Source organism: Mobula hypostoma, chromosome 2 (genome assembly GCF_963921235.1).
Source record: "Mobula hypostoma chromosome 2, sMobHyp1.1, whole genome shotgun sequence".
Taxonomy (NCBI): Eukaryota; Metazoa; Chordata; class Chondrichthyes; order Myliobatiformes; family Myliobatidae; genus Mobula; species Mobula hypostoma.
Genome location: NC_086098.1, coordinates 161,648,141 through 161,673,959, shown reverse-complemented (window position 1 = coordinate 161,673,959; position 25,819 = coordinate 161,648,141). Strand labels below are relative to the sequence as shown.

The 25,819-nt window shown below is 48.6% G+C and overlaps 2 protein-coding genes across 3 annotated transcripts in view; one reads left to right on the top strand and one right to left on the bottom strand.

The window, feature by feature from the left end:
- The window catches only part of mmp24 (matrix metallopeptidase 24), a 269,586-nt gene that overhangs the window by 3,333 nt on the left and 240,434 nt on the right, over positions 1 to 25,819 (bottom strand). For both annotated transcript variants that reach the window (XR_010017057.1, XM_063040950.1), the window contains exons 7-9: positions 5,754 to 5,892; positions 3,934 to 4,084; positions 2,045 to 2,160 (exon numbers count right to left, since the gene is read on the bottom strand). Coding sequence is in view for 1 of the 2 variants with exons in the window: in XM_063040950.1 (XP_062897020.1) it covers positions 2,045 to 2,160; positions 3,934 to 4,084; positions 5,754 to 5,892 (406 nt within the window). In the remaining variant the exon portion in view is untranslated. The remainder of the gene's footprint in view (positions 1 to 2,044; positions 2,161 to 3,933; positions 4,085 to 5,753; positions 5,893 to 25,819) is intronic.
- Positions 18,613 to 19,107, top strand: LOC134342618 (sin3 histone deacetylase corepressor complex component SDS3-like). The gene has a single exon (XM_063040951.1). It carries the CDS (start codon positions 18,613 to 18,615, stop codon positions 19,105 to 19,107), a length of 495 nt encoding a protein of 164 aa, XP_062897021.1.

Genomic DNA, 25,819 nt, shown 5'->3' with positions numbered 1-25,819 from the left:
TCCCTCCCTCCCTCCCCCCACAGGTCCGTAACTCTCACTCCTCCCTCCCCCACAGGTCCGTCACACTCCCCCCTCCCTCCCTCCCTCCCCCCACAGGTCCGTAACTCTCACTCCTCCCTCCCTCTCCCCACAGGTCCGTCACTCTCACTCCTCCCTCCCACCCTCCACAGGTCCGTAATTCTCACTCCTCCCTCCCCCACAGGTCCGTCACACTCACCCCTCCCTCCCTCCCCCCACAGGTCCGTAACTCTCACTCCTCCCTCCCCCACAGGTCCGTCACACTCACCCCTCCCTCCCTCCGCCCCCCCCCACAGGTCCGTAACTCTCACTCCTCCCTCCCCCACAGGTCTGTCACACTCACCCCTCCCTCCCTCTCCCCACAGGTCCGTCACTCTCACCCCTCCCTCCCTCCACAGGTCCGTCACTCTCACCCCTCCCTCCCCCCTCACAGGTCCATCACTCTCACCCCGCCCCCCCACAGGTCCGTCACTCTCACCCCTCCCCCCCACAGGTCCGTCACACTCACCCCTCCCTCCCCCACAGGTCCGTCACTCTCACCACTCCCCCCCACAGGTCCGTCACTCTCACCCCTCTCTCCCTCCCTCCACAGGTCTGTCACACTCACCACTCCCCCGCCAACAGGTCCGTCACACTCACCCCTCTCTCCCTCCCTCCACAGGTCTGTCACACTCACCACTCCCCCCCCCAACAGGTCTGTAACTCTCACCCCTCCCTCCCTCCCTCCACAGGTCTGTCACACTCACCCCTCCCTCCCTCCCTCCACAGGTCTGTCACACTCACCCCTCCCTCCCTCCCCCCTCAGGTCCATCACACTCACCCCTCCCTCCCTCCACAGGTCTGTCACACTCACCACTCCCCCCCCCAACAGGTCCATCACTCTCACCCCTCCCTCCCTCCCCCCGCAGGTCCGTCACTCTCACCCCTCTCTCCCTCCCCCCACAGGTCTGTCACACTCACCCCTCCCTCCCTCCCTCCCTCCACAGGCCTGTCACACTCACCCCACCCTCTCCCTCCTCCATAGGTCAGTCACACCCACCCCAACCCCCACAGGTCCGTCACTCTCACCCTCCCTCCCCCACAGGTCCGTCACACTCACCCCTCACTCCCTCCCCCCTCAGGTCCGTCACACTCACCCCTCACTCTCTCCCTCCACAGGTCTGTCACACTCACCCCTCCCTCCCTCCCTCCCTCCACAGGTCTGTCACACTCACCCCTCCCTCCCCCCTCCCCTCTCCCTCCCCCATAGGTCAGTCACACCCATCCCACCCCACAGGTCTGTCACACTCACCACTACCTCCCCAACAGGCCCGTCACTCTCACCCCTCACTCCCTCCCCCCTCAGGTCCGTCACACTCACCCCTCCCTCCCTCCCCCCACAGGTCCGTCACTCTCACCCCTCTCTCCTTCCCCCCTCTGGTCTGTCACATTCACCTCTCACTCCCTCCCCCCTCAGGTCCATCACACTCACCCCTCCCTCCCTCCCCCCTTAGGTCTGTCACACTCACCCCTCCCTCCCTCCACAGGTCTGTCACACTCACCTCTCCCTTCCCCTCCCCCATAGGTCAGTCACACCCACCCCTCCCCCCTCCCCCACAGGTCCGTCACACTCACACCTCCCTCCCTCCCTCCACAGGTCTGTCACACTCACTTCTCCCTCCCTCCCTCCACAGGTCTGTCACACTCACCCCTCCCTCCCTCCCTCCCCTCTCCCTCCCCCATAGGTTAGTCATACCCACCCCTCCTCCCTCCCACCTTCCCCCACAGGTCCGTCACTCTCACCTCTCCTTCCCTCCCTCCCCCACAGGTCCGTCACTCTCACCCCTTCCTCCCTCCTCCACAGGTCCGTCACAGTCACTCATCCCTCATGTCCCCCGCTGGTCATTTCACCCACCCCTCCTCTTCCACACTCTGCCTTGCTCTGTGCTGAAGGGTTGGGATTTGAGCTCAGGATTCGGCCTGTAGCAGAGACTCCCAGTTACTATCGACCCACCACACCACAGCCCGCTCACTGAAAGAAACTTACTCCCTTCCTTACTGACGAAGGCGCCCTGAGGGGCCTCTGGAATTCCTTTCCAGATGGTAATGGGTTTGGGATAACCAGGGTCAGACGCCTGTCGCTCTTCGTTGTACCTCCAATACCTGTCAAACAAACATCTGCTTCAGTACACCATCCTGTCTGCACCCTGCCCCGGGCTGCTGGTTGACACTGTCCCCCCTCACCCCCCAATGCAGAACCACCTGCCCCAGCAGGACTGCACCTTGCCCTCACCATCCACCCGCTCAGGGGCCCACCGGCCACACATTCAGGGAGGTCTAGCAGTCAAGAGTAACTCACAGTAATTGTCCAGTTTAACTTCAATGCCGGGTAAGTTATTTGAATCGTTACTGAGGGACTGAGGTATAAACTTTAGACTAATCATGAACAGTCAGCACAGATCTACCTGTTCACGATGTTCATTGAAACCTATCGAATATTGAAAGCTCTCGATAGACTTGATGTGGGGAGGATGTTTCCTATGGTGGGTGAACCTAGGACCTGAGAGCACAGCCTCAGAATAGAGGGGACGTCCATTTAAAACAGAGATGAGGAGGAATTTCTTTAGCCAGAGGGTGGTGAATTTTTGGAATTTGTTACCTCATGCAGCTTGTGGAGGCCAGGTTGTTTGGTGTATTTAAGGCAAAGATTGATAGGTTCTTGATTGGACTTGGCATGAAAGGTTATGGGGAGAAAAACTGAGGAAGGTCAAAAGAATCAGACATGAGGGGATTTGACAGGCCGAATGGCCTAATTCTGATCCTATCTCTAGCATATCCTTTGGCTGTGTTTGTTGTGAGCACAAACTGTACATTGTCTGTACGTGAGACAGATATGTGAAGGTGAAGCAGAGACTTCCGGTTTCTATGGACCCACCACACCATGGCCGATTCACTGGGACGGAGCAAGCTGCATTCATGACAACAGTGATATTGATTTAATCAAAGCTTTTGACAAGGTCCCAGATGGGGAACTAGTTTCATGGCAGAGAACAGAGAGCCTGGCTGATTGTGTGACCATTGGTGTTCCAGCTCAGTATTCAATCCCTCAGGGATTACAACACATTTATAATGTGAATTTAAACAAAAGGCAGCAACTGACGTAAAATGCACAATTCGGAAATTGTGGAGAGGGTGTGATTCGGAGCAGAGCAGCCACTTTTGCATTCGAGCCACGCAGCGGTACAACCTTGATTAACCCGAACCTAATCACGGGACAATTTAGCTACCCAGTTTGTGGGAGGAGATCGGAGCACCTGGGGAAACCACATTCCATGGGGAGGACCTTACGGAACAGTGTCGGATTGAACACTGAGCTCTGGAGCACCTCACGCTGTAATCGACACATGCTAACTGCTACACTAGCATGGTGCCTGTGTTAGTGTTGCAATCCGGCAGCCTGAGAGGCTTTTAGACAGACACATGCCTATGAAGGGAATGCCGGGATATGGATGATACACAGGATGAGGACAGTTACTATAAATTAGCATCAGGATTGGCACAACATTGTGGGCTCAGTGGCCTGTTCGATACAGTGCTGTTCGATGTTCTAAGTGTACTTATGGGAGGAAGGTATGAGAATGGGTATGAGAGGGATAGTAAATCAGTCATGATGGAATAGTGGAGCAGACTTGATGGGCTGAGTGGCCGAATTCTGCTCCTGTGCTTTACGGTGTTATTGCATTGTCAAGCAGCAAGGATAAAACTGGTGTTCCCAAGCACAGGGAATCAAGAAAGACTATGACAACAACTAAAGATTTATTTAACAATGCAGGAACGTGGGTAAAATAGGTAAAAAGACATTTTTTTGCCCGGAGGTTTCACCTATGGAGAAGCTATCAGTACTGTACATGCAGATTGCAAAGAGATTCAGGATACTTGTTTCCCTTGAAGAAGTAGGTTTTTCCCACTGGCTCCCAGCGAAGGGCAGTGTCGATTCCCTCTCGTGGAAGTCCCTTCCCCAACTGCAGCAACCCGTGAGGGTATCCAGGCTCAGCGGTCACCTCCTTGAACACCCAGTACTTGTCACCTGTGGATCAATAACATCAAACACCTTAAGGAGCAAGGAGTGCTGATGGTTTAATCACCTCTCCTTTTCATTCAGCTTCTAGAGGAAAAGGGAAGAGGGTTCAAAACATGAACTTCATTTGTCACATGCAAGTCGAAAAGTACAGTGTTGGGACACTGGGGTGGGTGGTGTTGGTCTGAAGTCTGGGGGGAGAGAATGTTGGGACACTGGGTGGATGGTGTTGGTCTGAAGTTTGGGGTGGGGTGGATGGTGTTGGTCTGAAGTTTGAGAAGAGTGTTGTGACACTGGGGTGGATGGAGTTGGTCTGAAGTTTCGGGATTAAATCCACTCCACCTTCTTTGTATTGAGGTCACCACAGGGTTAAATCATAGTGACAACTTTGGGAGAGAATTGGGTGGAGTTAGACCCAAAATTTACTGGGGGAGGGGAGTTGTGAGATACAAGTAATAGTGATGATTTAGTTAGAAATGACAAGTGACTCACCCCAGATCAGAGCTACTGGCAGTCCTATCATTAAGTATGGTAGGATCAGGGCATTGTCAGGCTGGGATGTGGAGAGAGGCAAGTATGACAAGCAACGATGAATCCATGTTCGAGCAGACCAGCCCCAATGATCAGCCCCACTTCTTGAGATTTGTCAGTGAGCACTGGTCTAGTTTACATCTCCTCCATTAAACTGACCAACCTAAAAACGTCTCCTCCATTAAGCTGACCAGCTCAGAAAACATCTCCATTAAACTGAGCAGCCCTGAAAACATCTCCTCCAGTAAAACGACCGTCCTGAAAACATTTCCACTAACTGACCGGTCCTGAAAATATCTCTGTTAAACTGACCAGTCCTAAAAATATCTCCATTAAAATGACCATCTGTGAGCGAGGTATTTTCAGGAGATTAGAACCCCATTCTTGATGGCATCATTGGGAAATGTTAGGGGACGGTACTCTAAACACATTCAATTCCCTGATGAAAGATGACTCACACTCTGAAAACAAGATTCCCCAGTCTAAACAATGGCATCAATAGCAAATTACCCAATCTAAAACCCATCTGATGTATTCATGTCTCTGACCACTGCTTGCTGTCTAAGCGAGATGGCAGGGTTAACACCCATAACTCCAATTGTGTGGGTACCCTTGTCCTCACCTCTGCCTCTCCCACTGTTCAGGACTGTCACCTAAAGCACTGATTCGCTCCCAATTCTCTCCGTTGAATGAACTGCTTGGGTTCATCAACACCCCCTGCCCACCACACCCCCCCCCGCCTTAAGGATGTTGAATCCCGTACCCTCCGGAACATTACATTCTTCAGGGACATCCCCCTCAGGATATTCCATCTTGCTGCTCTGGGACACACACCCCAGGGGAACAGCACCACCCCCCAGGATGCTCCACACCACCTCCCCTGGTGATAACCCCCTTTGTGAACCACCCAGGGGTAACACTCCACCACCCCCCAAGTCATTCAACCCATCCACTCTGGGACACCACATAGCATGGGGAAATCCCGCCATCCACTGTGGATCACCCAGGGACAACCCCCCCCCGCACTGTCACTGGCCACAACAGCACTCTGCCCTTCTGCCCCTGCCATGCCTCGAGGGCGGCCGATGTGCCAGCATGGCTGGTACCAACGTTCTGACTGAATGGCAGTGGAGCAACAAGCTCTTACCTTTAAAGAAGACAAACTTTCCATCTGACCTCTCATAGGCAGCGTCGATCCTGGTGGGGAGCCCCTTCCAGAACTGATCGATCTGCATGGGATACCCCTCCTGCACACGGTTGTTTCGTAGACGCCAGAACCAGCGATCCTGTGAGAACGCAGATGGTAACTGGGACGTGGTGCTGCCAGGTGGCCTCTGAGTTTGCAACATTGCTACGACATCCAACTCCTGACTTTGCTCTGCACCCTCGGGCCACAGCGTGAGCAACACCCCTCCTCACAGAGTGAGCACCGCCCCCACCCCCGTCACAGAGTGAGCAACGCCCCTCCTCACAGAGTGAGCACCGCCCCCACCCCCGTCACAGCGTGAGCAACGCCCCTCCTCACAGAGTGAGCACCGCCCCCACCCCGTCACAGCGTGAGCAACGCCCCTCCTCACAGAGTGAGCACCGCCCCCACCCCCGTCACAGCGTGAGCAACGCCCCTCCTCACAGAGTGAGCACCGCCCCCACCCCCGTCACAGCGTGAGCAACGCCCCTCCCCACAGAGTGAGCACCGCCCCCACCCCGTCACAGCGTGAGCAACGCCCCTCCCCACAGAGTGAGCACCGCCCCCACCCCCGTCACAGCGTGAGCAACGCCCCTCCCCACAGAGTGAGCACCGCCCCCACCCCCGTCACAGCGTGAGCAACGCCCCTCCCCACAGAGTGAGCACCGCCCCCACCCCGTCACAGCGTGAGCAACACCCCTCCCCACAGAGTGAGCACCGCCCCCACCCCCGTCACAGCGTGAGCAACACCCCCCCGTCACAGCATCACCCATGGTTCACACCTACCCTCTACACTGATCAAGTCTTCACTCCCTCAGTGTCTATCTTACAGCACCTTGGTACAGGAATGGCCCTTTAGCCTATGTCTGTGTGAACCATGACACCAAATTAAACCAATCCCATCTGCCCACACATGGTCTTCTATCGCTTGCCTGCTCATGTGTGTAATCGTGCCCACACGTGGTCCATTGCTTTCTATTGCCTGCCTGTTCAATTGTCTAAATGCCTGTCATACCCAATAAACTTTTCCTGGGCTTCCAGCCTGGTTCAAATATCGATTATAACCAATGTTCTGATGACAAACTCTGTCACCTTCTTCAGGGATGATGTTAGGGCATGTAGTATTTACACCCGAGTCATCCGTCCCTCCTGAGTGGTTAGTCCTCATCCAATCAGGTTCCCACTCTCCCACCTTGATTACAATGGAATTCCAGTTCTTACTCAGAGTGAGACCTTCTTCATTGTTAAAGTTCTTATCTCCTGAACGACCTCCTTCATGGCTGCTCAATTTACTGGAGATGTTTCAAGGCTGGTCAGTTTAGAGGAGGAGATGCTTTCAGGGCTGGTCAGTTTACTGGAGGAGATGTTTTCAAGGCTGGTCAGTTTAGAGGAGGAGATGCTTTCAGGGCTGGTCAGTTTACTGGAGGAGATGTTTTCAGGGCTGGTCAGTTTAGAGGAGGAGATGTTTTCAAGGCTGGTCAGTTTAGAGGAGGAGATGCTTTCAGGGCTGGTCAGTTTACTGGAGGAGATGTTTTCAGGGCTGGTCAGTTTAGAGGAGGAGATGTTTTCAAGGCTGGTCAGTTTAGAGGAGGAGATGCTTTCAGGGCTGGTCAGTTTACTGGAGGAGATGTTTTCAAGGCTGGTCAGTTTATTGGAGGAGATGTTTTCAAGGCTGGTCAGTTTACTGGAGGAGATGCTTTCAGGGCTGGTCAGTTTACTGGAGGAGATGTTTCAAGGCTGGTCATTTTAGAGGAGGAGATGTTTCAAGGCTGGTCAGTTTACTGGAGGAGATGCTTTCAAGGCTGGTCAGTTTACTGGAGGAGATGCTTTTAGGGCTGGTCAGTTTACTGGAGGAGATGTTTTCAAGGCTGGTCAGTTTACTGGAGGAGATGCTTTCAGGGCTGGTCAGTTTACTGGAGGAGATGCTTTCAGGGCTAGTCAGTTTACTGGAGGAGATGTTTTCAAGGCTGGTCAGTTTACTGGAGGAGATGCTTTCAGGGCTGGTCAGTTTACTGGAGGAGCACACATCAAAGTTGCTGGTGAACGCAGCAGGCCAGGCAGCATCTCTAAGAAGAGGTACAGTCGACGTTTCAGGCCAAGACCCTTCGTCAGGACTAACTGAAGAAAGAGCTAGTAAGAGATTTAAAAGTGGGAGGGGGAGGGGAGATCCGAAAGGAGAAGACAGGAGAAGACAGGAGGGGGAGGGATGGAGCCAAGAGCTGGACAGGTGATTGGCAAAAGGGATATGAGAGGATCATGGGACAGGAGGCCCAGGGAGAAGGAAAAGGTGGGGGGGGGGAAGCCCAGAGGATGGGCAAGGGGTATAGTCAGAGGGACAGAGGGAGAAAAAGGAGAGTGACAGAAAGAATGTGTGTATATAAATAACGGATGGGGTACGAAGGGGAGGTGGGGCATTAACAGAAGTTAGAGAAGTCAATGTTCATGCCATCAGGTTGGAGGCTACCCAGATAGAATATGAGGTGTTGTTCCTCCAACCTGAGTGTGGCTTCATCTTTACAATAGAGGAGGCCATGGATAGACATGTCAGAATGGGAACGGGATGTGGAATTAAAATGTGTGGCCACTGGGAGATCCTGCTTTCTCTGGTGGACAGAGCGTAGGTGTTCAGCAAAACCATCTCCTAGTCTGCATCGGGTCTAGCCAATACATAGAAGGCCACATCGGGAGCACCGGACGCAGTATATCACCCCAGCCAATTCCAACCTCACTCCTTCCGAACGCTCTGCTCTCCACTCCCTCCGCACTAATCCTAACCTTACTATTAAACCCACCGATAAGGGGGGTGCTGTTGAAGTCTGGCGTACTGATCTCTACCTTGCCAAAGCACAGCGACAATTCACGGATACCTCCTCTTATTTACCCCACGATCGTGACCCCACTAAGGAGCACCAGGCCATTGTCTCCCACACCATCACCGACTTTATCCGCTCAGGGGATCTCCCATCCACTGCTACCAACCTTATAGTTCCAACACCCCGCACTTCCCATTTCTACCTCCTACCCAAGATCCACAAACCTGCCTGTCCTGACAGACCTATTGTCTCAGCTTGCTCCTGCCCCACCGAACTCGTTTCTGCATACCTCGACATGGTTTTATCCCCCCATTGTTCAATCCCGTCCTACCTATGTTCGTGACACTTCTCACGCTCTTAAACTTTTCGATGATTTTAAGTTCCCTGGCCCCCACCGCTTTATTTTCACTATGGATGTCCAGTCCCTATATACTTCCATCCCTCATCAGGAAGGTCTCAAAGCTCTCCGCTTCTTTTTGGATTCCAGACCTAATCAGTTCCCCTCTACCACCACTCTGCTCCGTCTAGCGGAATTAGTCCTTACTCTTAATAATTTCTCCTTTGGCTCCTCCCACTTCCCCCAAACTAAAGGTGTAGCTATGGACAACCGTATGGGTCCGAGCTATGCCTGCCTTTTTGTTGGCTTTGTGGAACAATCTATGTTCCGTACCTATTCTGGTATCTGTCCCCCACTTTTCCTTCGCTACATCGATGATTGCATTGGCGCTGCTTCCTGCACGCATGCAGAGCTCGTTGACTTTATTAACTTTGCGTCCAAATTTCACCCTGCCCTCAAGTTTACCTGGTCCATTTCCGACACCTCCTCCCCTTTCTAGATCTTTCTGTCTCTATCTCTGGAGACAGCTTATCTACTGATGTCTACTATAAGCCTACTGACTCTCACAGCTATCTGGACTATTCCTCTTCTCACCCTGTCTCTTGCAAAAATGCCATCCCCTTCTCGCAATTCCTCCGTCTCCACCACATCTGCTCTCAGGATGAGGCTTTTCATTCCAGGATGGGGGAGATGTCCTCTTTTTTTAAAGAAAGGGGCTTCCCTTCCTCCACCATCAACTCTGCTCTCAAACGCATCTCCCCCATTTCACGCACATCTGCTTTCACTCCATCCTCCTGCCACCCCACTAGGAATAAGGTTCCCCTGGTCCGCACCTACCACTCCACCAGCCTCCGGGTTCAACATATTATTCTCTGTAACTTCCGCCACCTCCAACGGGATCCAACCACTAAGCACATCTTTCCCTCCCCACCCTCTGCTTTCCACAAGGATTGCTCCCTACGCGACTCCCTTGTCCATTCACCCACCCCCCCATCCCTTCCCACTGATCTCCCTCCTGGCACTTATCCTTGTAAGCGGAACAAGTGCTACACATGCCCTTACACTTCCTCCCTTACCACCATTCAGGGCCCCAGACAGTCCTACCAGGTGAGGCGACACTTCACCTGTGAGTCGGCTGGGGTGATATACTACGTCCGGTGCTCCCGATGTGGCCTTCTATATATTGGCGAAACCTGACGCAGACTGGGAGATCGTCTTGCTGAACACCTACGCTCTGTCCGCCAGAGAAAGCAGGATCTCCCAGTGGCCACACATTTTAATTCCACATCCCATTCCCATTCTGACATGTCTATCCACAACCTCCTCTACTGTAAAGATGAAACCACACTCAGGTTCGAGGAACAACATCTTATATTCCGTTTGGGTAGCCTCCAACCTGATGGCATGAACATTGACTTCTCTAACTTCCACTAATGCCCCACTACCCGCTCGTACCCCATCTGTTATTTATATACACACATTCTTTCTCTCACTCTCCTTTTTCTCCCTCTGTCCCTCTGACTATACCCCTTGCCCATCCTCTGGGCTTCCCCCCCCCCTTTCCTTCTCCCTGGGCCTCCTGTCTCATGATCCTCTCATATCCCTTTTGCCAATCACCTGTCCAGCTCTTGGCTCCATCCCTCCCCCTCCTGTCTTCTCCTATCATTTTGGATCTCCCCCTCCCCCTCCCACTTTTAAATCTCTTACTAGCTCTTTCTTCAGTTAGTCCTGACGAAGGGTCTCGGCCTGAAACGTCGACTGTACCTCTTCCTAGAGATGCTGCCTGGCCTGCTGCGTTCACCATCAACTTTGATGTGTGTTGGTTGAATTTCCAGCAGCTGCAGAATTCCTCGTGTTTGAGTTTAGTGGAGGAGATGTTTTCAAGGCTGGTCAGTTTACTGGAAGAGATGTTTTCAAGGCTGGTCAGTTTAGTGGAGGGGATGTTTTCAAGGCTGGTCATAGAAACATAGAAACATAGAAAATAGGTGCAGGAGTAGGCCATTCAGCCCTTCAAGCCTGCACCACCATTCAGTATGATCATGGCTGATCATCCAACTCAGAACCCTGTACCAGCCTTCCCCCCATACCCCCTGATCCCTTTAGCCACAAAGGCCATATCTAACTCCCTCTTAAATATAGCCAATGAACTGGCCTCAACTGTTTCCTGTGGCAGAGAATTCCACAGATTTACCACTCTCTGTGTGAAGAAGTTTTTCAGTTTACTGGTGGAGATGTTTTCAAGGCTGGTCAGTTTACTGGAGGAGATACTTTCAGGGCTGGTCAGTTTACTGCAGGAGATGTTTTCAGGGCTGGTCAGTTTACTGGAGGAGATGTTTTCAGGGTTGGTCAGTTTACTGCAGGATATGTTTTCAGGGCTGGTCAGTTTACTGCAGGAGATGTTTTCAGGGCTGGTCAGTTTACTGGAGGAGATGTTTTCAGGGCTGGTCAGTTTACTGCAGGATATGTTTTCAGGGCTGGTCAGTTTACTGCAGGAGATGTTTTCAGGGCTGGTCAGTTTACTGGAGGAGATGTTTTCAGGGCTGGTCAGTTTACTGGAGGAGATGTTTTCAGGGCTGGTCAGTTTACTGCAGGATATGTTTTCAGGGCTGGTCAGTTTACTGCAGGAGATGTTTTCAAGGCAGGTCAGTTTAGTGGGAGAGATGTTTTCAGGACTGGTTGGTTTGAAGTTCTCTATAATCAATACCTGTACCCATCTGGAAGCCCGAGATGAGTTTATTCATCATATACGCCAGGAAAGCATGAGATCCTTTATTGCCTATCAAATCTCTTCCGCTATCAGCCTGATTGTGTGTATGATCTCCTACCACACTGGACAATAAAAAAAATTGCATCATACATCTCCTTTGAACTTTCTCCCTCTCACCTTAAACCTATGCTCTCTAACCTTGGACATTTCCAACCTGGGAAAATGACCATGCACCCTACTCACCGCCTTTCATTATTTTACAATCTTCTATCGGTCTCCCCTCAGCTTCAATGTCAAAGTAACTTTATTGTCAAAGTATATTCATAGAGCCTTGAGATTTATCTTCTTGCAGGCATTTACAGTAGTGATAGGAGATTCCACGGTTAGTGGAGTAGAGACACCCAGATGGTATGTTGCCTCCCAGGTGCTAGGGTCAGGAACAGCTCAGACTGGGTCCACAGCATTCTGAAGGGAGAGGGTGAACAGCCAGAAGTCTTAGTGTGCACTGGCACCAAAACATAGGTAGGCAAAGCAAGGAGGTCCTGAAGCAAGAATTCAGGGAGCTGAAAAACAGGACCACCAGCGTAGTTATCTCTGGATTGCTGCCTGTGCCACTTGCCACTGAGGATGAGAATAGGATGATTTGGCAGAGGATTGCATTGCTGACAAACTGCTGCAGTGACCATGGGGTTTGAGATTTATGGGTCACTGGGATCTCTTCTGGGGAAAATACAACCTGTACAAAGCGACAGGTTACACCGGAACCTTCAGGGGACCATTATCCTTGTGGGCTGCTTTGCTGTCGGGAGGGTTTAAGCTAATTTGGCAGGGGATTGATAAATGGACTGGTGGGGCTGAGGATGGGGCAGTTGGTTTACAAGCAGAGGTCGTGTGGAGTGAGACTGTCAGGAAGGACAGGCAGCTGATAGGGCAAAATTGCAGTCAGTGGGATGATTTGCAATGTGAAAGGGTTCAAAATCAAAAAGGATGACAGGACTAAAGGTGTTATATTTGAATGCATGCAATAGATGATCTTGTAGTGCAGTTAGAGATTGGCAGGTACAAAGTTGTAGCCATCACTGAGTCATGGATGAAAGAAGATTATAGTTGGGAGCTTAACATCCAAAGATACGGATTAGATCAAAAGGATGTTCAGATAGACAGAGGGGGTGGTGTGGTTCTGTTGAAAAAAATGAAATCAAATCCATAGAAAGAGGTGACTTAGGATCGGTAATTGTAGAACCTTGTGGGTGAAGTTAAGAAACTACATGGGTAAAAAGACCTTGCTGGGAATTATATACAGGCCTCCGAACAGCAGCCAAGATTTGGGATACAAATTACAAGAGGAGATGGAAAAGGCATGTAAAAAGGGTGATGTTAAGATAGTCAAGGGGGATTTCAATATGCAGCTAGTCTGAGAAAATCAGGTTGGTGCTGGGTCCCAGGAAGGAGAATTTATAGAATGCCATCAAGATGGCTTTTTAGAGCAGATTGTGGTTGAGCCCACTAGGGGATCAGCTCTTCTGGATTTGGTGTTCTCTAATGAACCAGGGTAAGATTGCTTAAGGTTAAAAAAACTCCTTCGGAGACAATGATCACAATATGAAAATCTTACCTGACAAATCTGTTGGAATTCTTTGAGGAAATAACAAGCAGGATAAACAAAGGAGAATCAGTGGATATTGTGCACTTGGATGTTCAATGGGCCTTTAACAAGGGGCCGCACATGAGGCTGCTAAACAAGAGTCCATGATATTACAGGAAAGATACTAGCATGGATAGAGCATTGGCTGATTGGCAGGAGGCAAAGAGTGGGAGCAGAGGGACTCTTTTCACATTGGTTGCCAGTGGCTAGTGGTGTTCCACAGAAGTCTGTGTTGGGTCCGATTCTTTTTACATTATATGTCAATGATTTGGATGACAGAATTGATGACTTTGTGGCCAAGTTTGTGGACGATATCAAACTAGGTGGAGGGGCAGGTAGTGTTGAGGAAGGATCTGGCAAATGTGGATTGGGTCAAGCTGTTTCTGGCAAAAGTGTACTTGGTAAGTGAGACCTTCAAGAGTGAAATTCTGACAGTAGAAAACTTGTATGTGCCTGTCAGAATAAAAAGTAAAGAGAACAAGTGTAGAGAACCTTGGTTTTCAAGAGATACTGAGGCCCTGGTTAAGAAAAAAAAGGTGGTGCATAACAGGTATGGACAGGTAGGGACAAATGTGGTGCTTATGTAGTATAAGAAATACAAGAGAACACTTAAAAAAGAGATCAGGAGGGTTAAATGATGGCATGAGGAAGGAGAATCCTAAGGTATATGTTAGAAGCAAAAGGATTGCAAATTGGTCCTCTGGAAAATAAGAATGGTAATCCATGTGTGGAGCCAAAAGAGATAGTGAGATCTTAAATGGATTTTTTTGCATCTGTATTTACTCAGGAGATGAATGCAGAGTCTATAGAAGTGAGGCAAAGCGGCATCAACTTCATGGACCCTACAGATTACAGAGGAGGGCGTGTTTGTTGTCCTGTGGCAAATCAGAGTGGATAAATCCCCAGGGCTTGACAAGGTGTTCCCTTGGACCATACAAGAGTCAAGTGCAGAAATTGCCAGGGCCCTACCGGAGGTACTTAAATCATCCTTAGTGTCGGAGAAGTACCAGAGGATTGGAGGATAGCCAATGTTGTTCCACTGTTTAAGAAAGGTTCTAAACAGAAATCAGGAAATTATAGGCTGGTGAGCCTAACATCAGTAGTGGGAAAGTTATTGGAAGGTGTACCATATAGCCTACAGTGTAATAAGGGACTACTTTATGTTTTAGTAACACGTCATTGCATGCGCTATTAGGCGCGTATTGATCTGTGCTGAGTTTGGATTCTGCCAGTAAAGAACCATGAAACTTAGCTCCTGTCTCCAGCGTTTTTATGAGTAGCATTGTTGTGTAACTAGGCCACATACACAACAAATTGGCGACGGGGTTAGTGAACCTACATCTTATCGGAACGCCGGGTTTTAGTTAATAACGACACTCGGAGGAAGAGCGCAAGGAACGAGCCAAGGAGCGGGAGAAGGAGGCAGAGCGAGGCCATGAGTCTGAAAGGAAACAGAAGCACAGCCGGGGTTGGGAATGTCGGGAGACCAAGAGACACAGTCGGAGCCGCAGCACATCCAGGCGAGACCACAGCCAGCGCTGACCCCCTAGATGGAGTGCGCTTGTGGCGCCAGCAAAAAGGACACGGGAGTCAAAAAGAAAACAAGGGGAAACCAGGGCTAAATTAATATAACAAAGATGGGAATGATTGGAACTATTACAGCATTTGATAGTGGCATTGAAGACTGGGCAACTTACATTGAGAGAGTGGAGATATACTGTGAGGCTAACGGTGTTAATGATGAAAAGAAAGCCAGCATCTTACTCAGTATTATGGGAGCAAAAATGTATGGGCTGCTATGGAGCTTGTTAACCCTTGAAAGCAAGCTGACAAAATGTTCAAGCAAATAGTAGACACTCTCCAACAGCATTTAAACCCCAAACCACTGGTCATTGCTGAAAGATTTAAATTTCACAAACGGAATCAGAGCAAAAATGAAAGCATTTCTGAATATTGTGCTGAATTGCGCAAATTATCAGAACATTGTCAATTTGGAGCTGGTCTATCGGACACATTGAGGGACAGGTTAGTGTGTGGCATGCACTGTGAAACCACAGAGAAGAAGCTCCTGGGTGAAAAAGACCTTACATTCGAGAAGGTGCTGAACATTGCAATAGCAACCGAAACAGCAGCACAGGGTGCTTCAGAGATACAACAAAAATCTCTGTAATATGCTACGAATAAAATGTCACTGAACAGAAATGAAGGAAAGAAATGTTACCGTTGTGGGAACATGTCACGTGACCCTGATGATTGTTGGTTTAAGGACAAAGAATGCAAAAACTGTGGCAAGCAGGGCCACATTGCCAGAGTACGCAAGGCTAGTAAACAGCAGATAAAGGACAAAATACAGAGAAACAAGCAACCCCAGAAAGGAAAATACAACAATGTACACAAAATGGAAGAAAGCAGTTCTCATGAAAACGACTCAGACGAAAGTGAATTGTCTTGTCTGCAACTTCACAGCGTGAAATACAATAGACAATAGGTGCAGGAGTAGGCCGTTCGGCCCATCGACCCAGCACCGCCATTCATTGTGATCATGGCTGATCATCCACATTCAGTACCCCGCTCCTGCCTTCTCCCCATATCCCTTGACTCCACTATCTATCTAACTTTTTCTTGAAAGCATCCAGAGAATTGGCCTCCGCTGCCTTCTGAAGCAGAGCATTTGACAGATCCACAACTCTCTGGGTGAAAAAGTTTTTCCTCAACTCCGTTCTAAATGACCTACCCCTTATTCTTAAACTGTGGCCTCTGGTTCTGGACTCCCCCAACATCGGGAACATGTTTCCTGCCTGCAGCGTGTCCAACCCCTTAATAATCTTGTATGTTTCAATCAGATCCCCTCTCATCCTTCTAAATTCCAGTGTATACAAGCCCAGTCGCTCCAATCTTTCAACATATGACAGTCCCGCCATCCCAGGAATTAACCTCGTGAACCTACGCTGCATTCCCTCAATAGCAAGAATGCCCTCCCTCAAATTTGGAGACCAAAACTGCACACAGTACTCCAGGTGTGGTCTCACCAGGGCCAACATGCCATTAGCTTTCTTCACTGCCTGCTGTACCTGCATGCTAACTTTCAGTGACTGATGAACAAGGACACCTAGATCTCATTGTACTTCCCCTTTTTCTAACTTGACACCATTCAGATAGTAATCTGCCTTCCTGTTCTTGCCACCAAAGTGGATAACCTCACATTTATCCACATTAAACTGCATCTGCCATGCATCTGCCCACTCACCCAACCTGTCCAAGTCACTCTGCATTCTCATAACACCCTCCTCACATTTCACACTGCCACCCAGCTTTGTGTCATCTGCAAATTTGCTAATGTTACTTTTAATCTCTTCATCTAAATCATTAACGTATATTGTAAATAGCTGCGGTCCCAGCACCGAGACTCGCGGTACACCACTAGTCACTGCCTGCCATTCTGAAAGGGACCCGTTAATCCCTACTCTTTGTTTCCTGTCTGCCAACCAATTTTCTATCCATGTCAGTACCCTACCCCCAATACCATGTGCTCCAATTTTGCCCACTAATCTCCTATGTGGGACCTTATCAACGGTTTTCTGAAAGTCCAGGTACACTCCATCCACTGGCTCTCCCTTGTCCATTTTCATAGTTACATCCACAAAAAAATTCCAGAAGATTAGTCAAGCATGATTTCCCCTTCGTAAATCCATGCTGACTTGGACCGATCCTGTTACTGCTATCCAAACGTACCACTATTTCATCTTTTATAATTGACTCCAGCATCTTCCCCACCACTGATGTCAGACTAACTGGTCTATAAGTCCTTGTTTTCTCTCTCCCTCCTTTCTTAAAAAGTGGGATAACATTAGCTACCCTGCAATCCACAGGAACTGATCCTGAATCTATAGAACATTGGAATATGATTACCAATGCGTCCACGATTTCTCGAGCTACCTCCTTAAGTACCCTGGGATGCAGACCATCAGGCCCTGGGGATTTATTAGCCTTCAGTCCCATCAGTCTATCCAACACTATTTTCTGCCTAATGTGAATCTCCTTCAGTTCCTCCGTTACCCTAGGCCCTCCAGCCACTATTACATCTGGGAGATTGTGTCTTCCCTAGTGAAGACAGATCCAAAGTACCTGTTCAACTTATCTGCCATTTCTTTGTTCCCCATAATAAATTCACCCATTTCTGTCTTCAAGGGCCCAACTTTGGTCTTAACTCATTTTTTCCTCTTCACATACCTAAAGAAGTTTTTACTATCCCCCTTTATATTCTTGGCTAGCTGACCTTCGTACCTCCTCTTTCTCCCCGTATTACCTTTTCAGTTATCTTCTGTTGCTCTTTAGAAGTTTCCCAATCCTCTGGCTTCCCACTCATCTTTGCTATGTTATACTTCTTCTCTTTTATTTTTATACTGTCCTTGACTTCCCTTGTCAGCCACGGTCGCCCCTTACTCCCTTTAGAATCTTTCTTCCTCTTTGGAATGAACTAATCCTGCACCTTCTGTATTATTCCCAGAAATACCTGCTATTGTTGCTCCACTGTCATCAAAGAGACAGATGATCGAAGAGTAATAAGGATCACTCCACAAGTGGCAGGTATGAGGCTGAAAATGGAGTTGGACACGGGCTCAGCTTTAACAGTGATCTCTGTACACGACTACAAACAACTGTTTTCTCACATACCTCTGAAACAAACTAAACTACTTCTAAAGGTTTACACAGGACAGAAAGTGTGTCCAGAAAGCAAAATTAATGTGACAGTGACCTATGGAAACAAAATACAGCAACTGAACCTCTATGTACTAAAAAATGGAGGACCACCGTTGCTGGGACATGAATGGCTCAGGAAAATCCAGTTGGATTGGCACACCATCAAGGCACTAGATGTGTCAGCAAAGGAGGGCAGCTCTCCTCTCACCCATTGTCGACTATTACAATGAGGAGGAGGAGCTAGACAGCGTCAACATTGAGGACGAACGCAGTATCTGTGGCCGCGACTCGGATGAAGATACAGAGGATGCAAGTGAGACAGGTATTGCCAATAAGCAGGATGATGAAGACTACCTGGAAGTAAAAGAGCAGAGCAGACGTACCAGGAGAAATTGACATCTCTCAAAAGACAGCTACAGCAGTTACAGGAAGGCACTTTGCACGAGTATCAGAAAAGGATGAAGAAACTAGAATAACAAAATAAGGAAAGAATACAAAAATGCAAAGCTTTTTCTGCAACTGGAGACAGAACAAGTGGAAAGGAATTATTTTAAAGAGAAGAAAGCAGCAGTGAAGGAATTTGAAGATAAAAGATTGAGTTAGAAGAAAAGAAAAAGATGATTGAGAATGAGAGGCTAACAATGGAACTCACAGGAGATTCTATGGAGGTAAAGCCAATAATGACTAGGAAACTAAGGAGGAGACCTAATGACCCTGCTCCAATTACAGACAAAAGACGAAAACCCCTACCTGTGCAGTTAAATTACTTGTTAACAGATGAACAGATAATGGAAGATCTGCAAACTCTCAATAAGCTTAAATTTCTGAAAAGACCAGCATCTCCATCTTCTCCTGAACATCTTCCCAGCACTCCTGCTGAATCACCAGCACAAAGATTTGAAGCACGAATAGAAGATGGAAAGTTATATTACGATAAGAGATGGTATCATAAAGGTCAGGCTGTCTATTTGGAATCTAAGGAGAATATGAAGATTGGCTGTGTAATTAGCTCAGCTGGAACAAATGAGATATGGGTAAGGAAGACAAGTGGTAGCACAAAGATGCATATATATCTAGGACAGATGCACAGAGTCTTCATTTTACGGAGGTGATCTGCTGCCTAGAACTCTTAGCAGGTTGGAGGCACACATCTTCTTAACTCCCTATGCTTTTCATGACTTTTATATGGAAGTCAGTATTAAAACAAACAAATTCAGTTTATTGATAGACTGAAGAACACACTATTTGAAGACACTTTCCAATGCCATCTCAATTTTGATGATTGTACATATTTTTAAGAATAACATTCACCTTTTCACAGATTTCACTTTGCTTTTGTCATCTTTGCAAGAGGAGGTGACTACTCTTTTTGGCTGGAACCTGCCAATTTGTGGATTGTTCAATTTATTCCAGACAATAGAGTGAAGACCTATTTGCTTCAGTGCCGGACAATCTAGAGAAAACCCCCCGCCCAGAGACTTGAGTTATAACTGGGTCTTAGACCAAAAGTAAAAAAAAAAGGCTTGTTATAATTTGATATTATTACATTACTTTGTAAAAAAAAATGGTTTGTTATAATTTGATATTATTAAGTTACTTAGTAAACAAAAGGTAGGTGTTTGTATGTTAAGGGTAAACATATTTGTTTAGCAGAGTGCCCCAATAAAAAAAATGGTTGATACATTATTGAAATAAAAGGGGAGGAGTGTACCGTATAGCCTACAGTATAATAAGGGCAAACAACAGGAATTCTGCAGATGCTGGAAATTCAAGCAACACACATAAAAGTTGCTGGTGAACGCAGCAGGTCAGGCAGCAGCTCTAGGAAGAGGTGCAGTCGACGTTTCAGGCCGAGACCCTTCGTCAGGACGAACTGAAGGAGGAGTGAGTAAGGGAGCTGAATTGTGAAGGAAGGCAGTTTTTTTTAAAAACTTCTTCGAGTGCAAGAAGGGCAAGACTGCGCAGGCGTGTGACGTCGGCAGGACCGCGCGGAGAGTTTAAAAAGGCAAACACCCTATACAGCGGGCAGCGGAGTGAGCGGTAGCAGAGTGTAGGGCTTTGGCTTCAACGGGCTTCGGCGATAAACGGGAAGAGGCGAGAGCGAAGCGCCAACTCTTTTTTTCTCTCTCCCCGCCCCCCACAACCCTTTCACGAATCAGCCCGGACAGACAGGAACAGCAGGGCTCTCACAGCTAACGGTTTAAAAAGTTTGTCTGTTTGGCGAGGTAACTGGGTGAGTAGACACATTTTTCCTGTTTCATTCGTGTAGAATTAGATAGCATGCCTGCAGGGTTAGTGCTTTGTTCAGGGTGTCAGATGTGGGAATCCTGGGAGACCTCCAGCCTCCCTAATGGCCATATCTGTGCCAGGTGCACCGAGATGCAGCTCCTCAGAGACTGTGTTAGGGATCTGGAGCTGCAGCTTGATGACCTACTGCTTATCAGGGAAAGTGAGGAGGTGATAGACAGGAGCTACAGGGAGGTAGTCATCTCTAGGCTACAGGAGTCAGTAGTCATCCCTAGGCTACAGGAGACAGAACACTGGGTCACTGTCAAGAGAGGGAAGAGAAATGCCCGGATAGTGGAGAGCACACCTGTGGCTGTCCCCCTCAGCAACAAATATCTTGTTCTGGATGCTGATGAGGGGGATGACCTGACAGGGGACGCCCACGGTGGCCGGGTCTCTGGCACTGAGCCTGGCGCTGTTGTGCAGGAGAGAAGGAGGGAGAAGAGGAATGTGGTAGTCGTAGGGGATTCCATAGTCAGGGGAACAGACAGGAGATTCTGTGAGCCTGACAGAGATACCCGCATGGTGTGTTGCCTCCCAGGTGCCAGGGTACGGGATGTCTCGGATCGGGTCCTGAATATTCTAAAGGGGGAGGGTGAGCAGCCAGTTGTCTTGGTACATGTTGGTACCAATGACATAGATAGGACAAAGGAGGAGGTCCTGAAGAGAGATTTCCAGGAGTTAGGAAGGAAGCTGAGAATCCGGACCTCCAGGGTAGTAATCTCGGGATTGCTACCTGTGCCACGTGCTAGCGAGGGCAAGAGTAGTCGGATCAGGCAGATGAATGCGTGGCTGAGAGACTGGTGTAGGAGGCAGGGCTTCAGATCCTTGGATAATTGGGATCTCTTCTGGGGGAAGTATGACCTGTTCAAAAAAGACAGGTTACACCTGAACCCGAAGGGGACCAATATCCTGGCGGGAAAGTTTAATAGAGCTGTTAGGGAGGGTTTAAACTAATTTGGCGGGGGGATGGGAACCGGAATGATAGAGCGGAGGAAGGGGAAAACAGAAATAAATCTAAGATAGTGAGCAGTAAAGATGTCAGGAAAGACAGGCAGGTGATGGGGCAAATGTGTAGCCATTGGGATGAGTTGCAGTGCAATAAAATTGCAGTGAAATCAAAGCGAAAAGTATCAAATACTGGTCTTAAGGTGTTGTACTTAAATGCACGCAGCATAAGAAATAAGGTGGATGATCTTGTCGTACAGCTACAGATTGGCAGGTATGATATTGTGGCCATCACTGAGACATGGCTAAAGGATGCATGTCTCTGGGAGCTGAACATCCAAGGATACACGGTGTATCGGAAGGATAGGAAGGTAGGCAGAGGGGGAGGCGTGGCTTTATTGGTAAGAAATGATATTAAATCATTAGAAAGAGGTGATATAGGATCGGAAGGTGCAGAATCTTTATGGGTTGAGCTAAGGAATAGCAGGGGTAAAAGGACCCATGATGGCAGTTATTTATAGGCCTCCAAACAGCTGCAGGGATGTGGACTACAAATTACAACTGGAAATAGAAAAGGCTTGTCAGAAGGGCAGTGTTATGATAATTGTGGGGTATTTTAACATGCGAGTAGATTGGAAAAATCAGGTCGGCACTGGATCTCAAGAGAGAGAATTTGTAGAATGTCTGCGAGATGGCTTTTTAGAATAGCTTGTTGTTGAGCCCACTAGGGGATCGACTGTACTGGATTGGGTATTGTGTAATGAACTAGAGGTGATTGGAGAGATTGAGGTGAAGGAAACCTTAGGAGGCAGTGATCATAACATGATTGAGTTCACTGTGAAATTAGAAAAAGAGAAGCCAAAATCTGATGTGTCAGTGTTTCAGTGGAGTAAAGGAAACTACAGTGGCATGAAAGAGGAACTGGCCAAAGTTGACTAGAAAGAGACACTGGCGGGAAAGACGGCAGAGCAGCAGTGGCTGGAGTTTATGCGAGAAATGAGGAATGTGCAAGACAGGTATATTCCAAAAAAGAAGAAATTTACGAGTGGAAAAAGAATGCAACCGTGGTTGACAAGAGAAGTCAAAGCCAAAGTTAAAGCTAAAGAGAGGGCATACAAGGAAGCAAAAATTAGTGGGAAGACAGAGGATTGGGAAGTTTTTAAAACCTTACAAAAGGAACCCAAGAAGGTCATTAAGAGAGAAAAGATTAACTATGAAAGGAAACTAGCAAATAATATCGAAGAGGATACTAAAAGCTTTTTCAAGTATATAAAGAGTAAAAGACAGGTGAGAGTAGATATAGGACCGATAGAAAATGATACTGGAGAAATTGTAATGGGAGATGAGGAGATGGCAGAGGAACTGAACAAGTATTTTGCATCAGTCTTCACTGAGGAAGACAGCAGGATACCGGACACTCAGGGGTGGCAGGGAAGAGAAGTGTGCGCAGTCACAATTACGACAGAGAAAGTACTCAGGAAGCTGAATAGGCTAAAGGTCGATAAATCTCCTGGACCAGATGGAATGCACCCTCGTGTTCTGAAGGAAGTAGCTGTGGAGATTGCGGAGGCATTAGCGATGATCTTTCAAAAGTCGATAGATTCTGGCATGGTTCCGGAGGACTGGAAGATTGCAAATGTCACTCCGCTATTTAAGAAGGGGGCAAGGAAGCAAAAAGGAAATTATAGACCTGTTAGCTTGACGTCGGTGGTTGGGAAGTTGCTGGAGTCGATTGTCAAGGATGAGGTTACAGAGTACCTGGAGGCCTACGACAAGATAGGCAGAACTGAATGGTGGTAAGGGAGGAAGTGTAAGGGCGTGTGTAGCACTTGTTCCGCTTACACGGATAAGTGCCAGGAGGGAGATCAGTGGGGAGGGATGGGGGGACGAATGGACAAGAGAGTTGCGTAGGGAGCGATCCCTGCGGAATGCAGAGAGAGGCGGGGAGGGAAAGATGTGCTTAGTGATGGGATCCCGTTGGAGGTGGCGGAAGTTACGGAGAATAATATGTTGGACCCAGAGGCTGGTGGGGTGGTAGGTGAGGACCAGGGGGACCCTATTCCTAGTGGGGTGGCAGGAGGATGGAGTGAGAGCAGATGTATGTGAAATGGGGGAGATGCGTTTAAGAGCAGAGTTGATACCCTGAATGGTGGTAAGGGAGGAAGTCTGCTCTTAAACGCATCTCCCCCATTTCACGTACATCTGCTCTCACTCCATCCTCCTGCCACCCCACTAGGAATAGGGTTCCCCTGGTCCTCATCTTATTCTCCGTAATTTCCGCCACCAACAAACGAGATCCCACCACTAAGCACATCTTTCCCTCCCCGCCTCTCTCTGCATTCCGCAGGGATCGCTCCCTACGCAACTCCCTTGTCCATTCGTCCCCCCCATCCCTCCCCACTGATCTCCCTCCTGGCACTTATTCGTGTAAGCGGAACAAGTGCTACACATGCCCTTACACTTCCTCCCTTACCACCATTCAGGGCCCCAAACAGTCCTTCCAGGTGAGGTAACACTTCACCTGTGAGTCGGCTGGGGTGATATACAGCGTCCGGTGCTCCCGATGTGGCCTTTTATATATTGGCGAGACCCGACGCAGACTGGGAGACCGCTTTGCTTTCTGTCCGCCAGTGAAAGCAGGATCTCCCAGTGGCCACACATTTTAATTCCACATCCCATTCCCATTCTGACATGTCTATCCACGGCCTCCTCTACTGTAAAGATGAAGCCACACTCAGGTTGGAGGAACAACACCTTATATTCCGTCTGGGTAGCCTCCAACCTGATGGCATGAACATCGACTTCTCTAACTTCCGCTAATGCCCCACCTCCCCCTCGTACCCCATCTGTTACTTATTTTTATACACACATTCTTTCTCTCACTCTCCTTTTTCTCCCTCTGTCCCTCTGAATATACCCCTTGCCCATCCTCTGGGTCCCCCCCGCCCTCCTTGTCTTTCTTCCCGGACCTCCTGTCCCATGATCCTCTCGTATCCCTTTTGCCTATCACCTGTCCAGCTCTTGGCTCCATCCCTCCCCCTCCTGTCTTCTCCTATCATTTTGGATCTCCCCCTCCCCCTCCAACTTTCAAATCCCTTATTCACTCTTCCTTCAGTTAGTCCTGACGAAGGGTCTTGGCCCGAAACGTCGACTGCACCTCTTCCTAGAGATGCTGCCTGGCCTGCTGCGTTCACCAGCAACTTTTATGTGTGTTAGTATAATAAGGGACTACTTTATGTTTTAGTAACATGTCGTTGAATGCGCTATTAGGCTCGTATTGATCCGTGTGTGTGTCCCAGTTGTGACGAAAAACCAAGTTATCAGAAGATTGATGCTGATGAGAGAGATAAGAGAGATAAAGAGAGAAGTGTTCAAAATGTTAATGAGAGAGAAGAGAGATTATCGAAAAGAGACACAGACCGGTTGCTTTGAACCTGAACTGTTTGAAGTTTGATGGACAGGCGAAACCCCAGCAGGGGGATAAAAGGAACAGGTTCGCTAAGGCATGACAGACACCACGAGATCACGAGATAACGAGACCCTGGAAGTGCGGTGTGCCCGCCCACAAATTGGTGGGAGTTTGGAGGTCTGGTCACAGGACCGACCATAGACGCACAGGGTGGAAAGGTACGATCGGCGGGAACCTGGTGGGTGTGTCCGCCCTTGCCTGGGTGCCGGGTTCACCGCGGAAGAACGATCGTATCCGGAACGGAGAAGGTCACAGTCGGTGACCTCCGAAGACAGTAAAAGGGCTCACCCGAAAGCTAACTGCGAAGAACGAAGGTCTGTGTGAATCAGAATTTGCATATTAGCTCTCTCTCTCTCTCTCTCTCTCCAACGGCACAACAGCGATTACTGCGAACTGTACTCAGCTGATCTGAACTCTGCGTCACTTGAGACTGATCATTTTACCCCTAGACTGCGATAGAGCTTGATTGATTGCTGTTATCCTAGTTCTGTGTACATGTGTGTTTTATCATTGCTAACCTGTCGCATTTATATCCTTACGATTAGAGTACTGTGTTACTTATTTCTTTAATAAAACTTTCTCAGTTCCAGTAATCCAGACTCCAACTAAGTGGTCCATTTCTACTGGTTTGGCAACCCAGTTACGGGGTACGTAACATAAGTGGGGATCTCATCTGCGATTTTGAACGCCAAATTTGGGACTGGGTAAATTGATTGGGTTAAAATTCCCGAAAGAAAGAAAGGGCAAGCAGCAGAAATGGAGATTGAGGAATTTCTAAAGGCGCCAACCTTGGAGGCATTAGAGGATGCCAGGAAATCAGAAATGGCAACTGTGGCCAAACAGTTGAATCTTTTTAAGGGGAAGTCGACAATGAGGACAGCAGAGATGCACAGAGCTATCATAGAGAACTATGTATCTAAAGGTGTGTTTCCCCAAGGGGAGCTGGAGGTGGTATCCATGGGAAAACCTGGTGGAGAAGCAGTATAGCTGCAGATTGAAAAATTGAGACTCGAGCACGAGTTCCGGGTAAAACAGCTGGAGCGAGAAGAGAGGGACAGGCAGTTAGAACGCAAAGAGAGAATAAAACAGCTGGAGCGAGAGGAGAGGGACAGGCAGTTGGA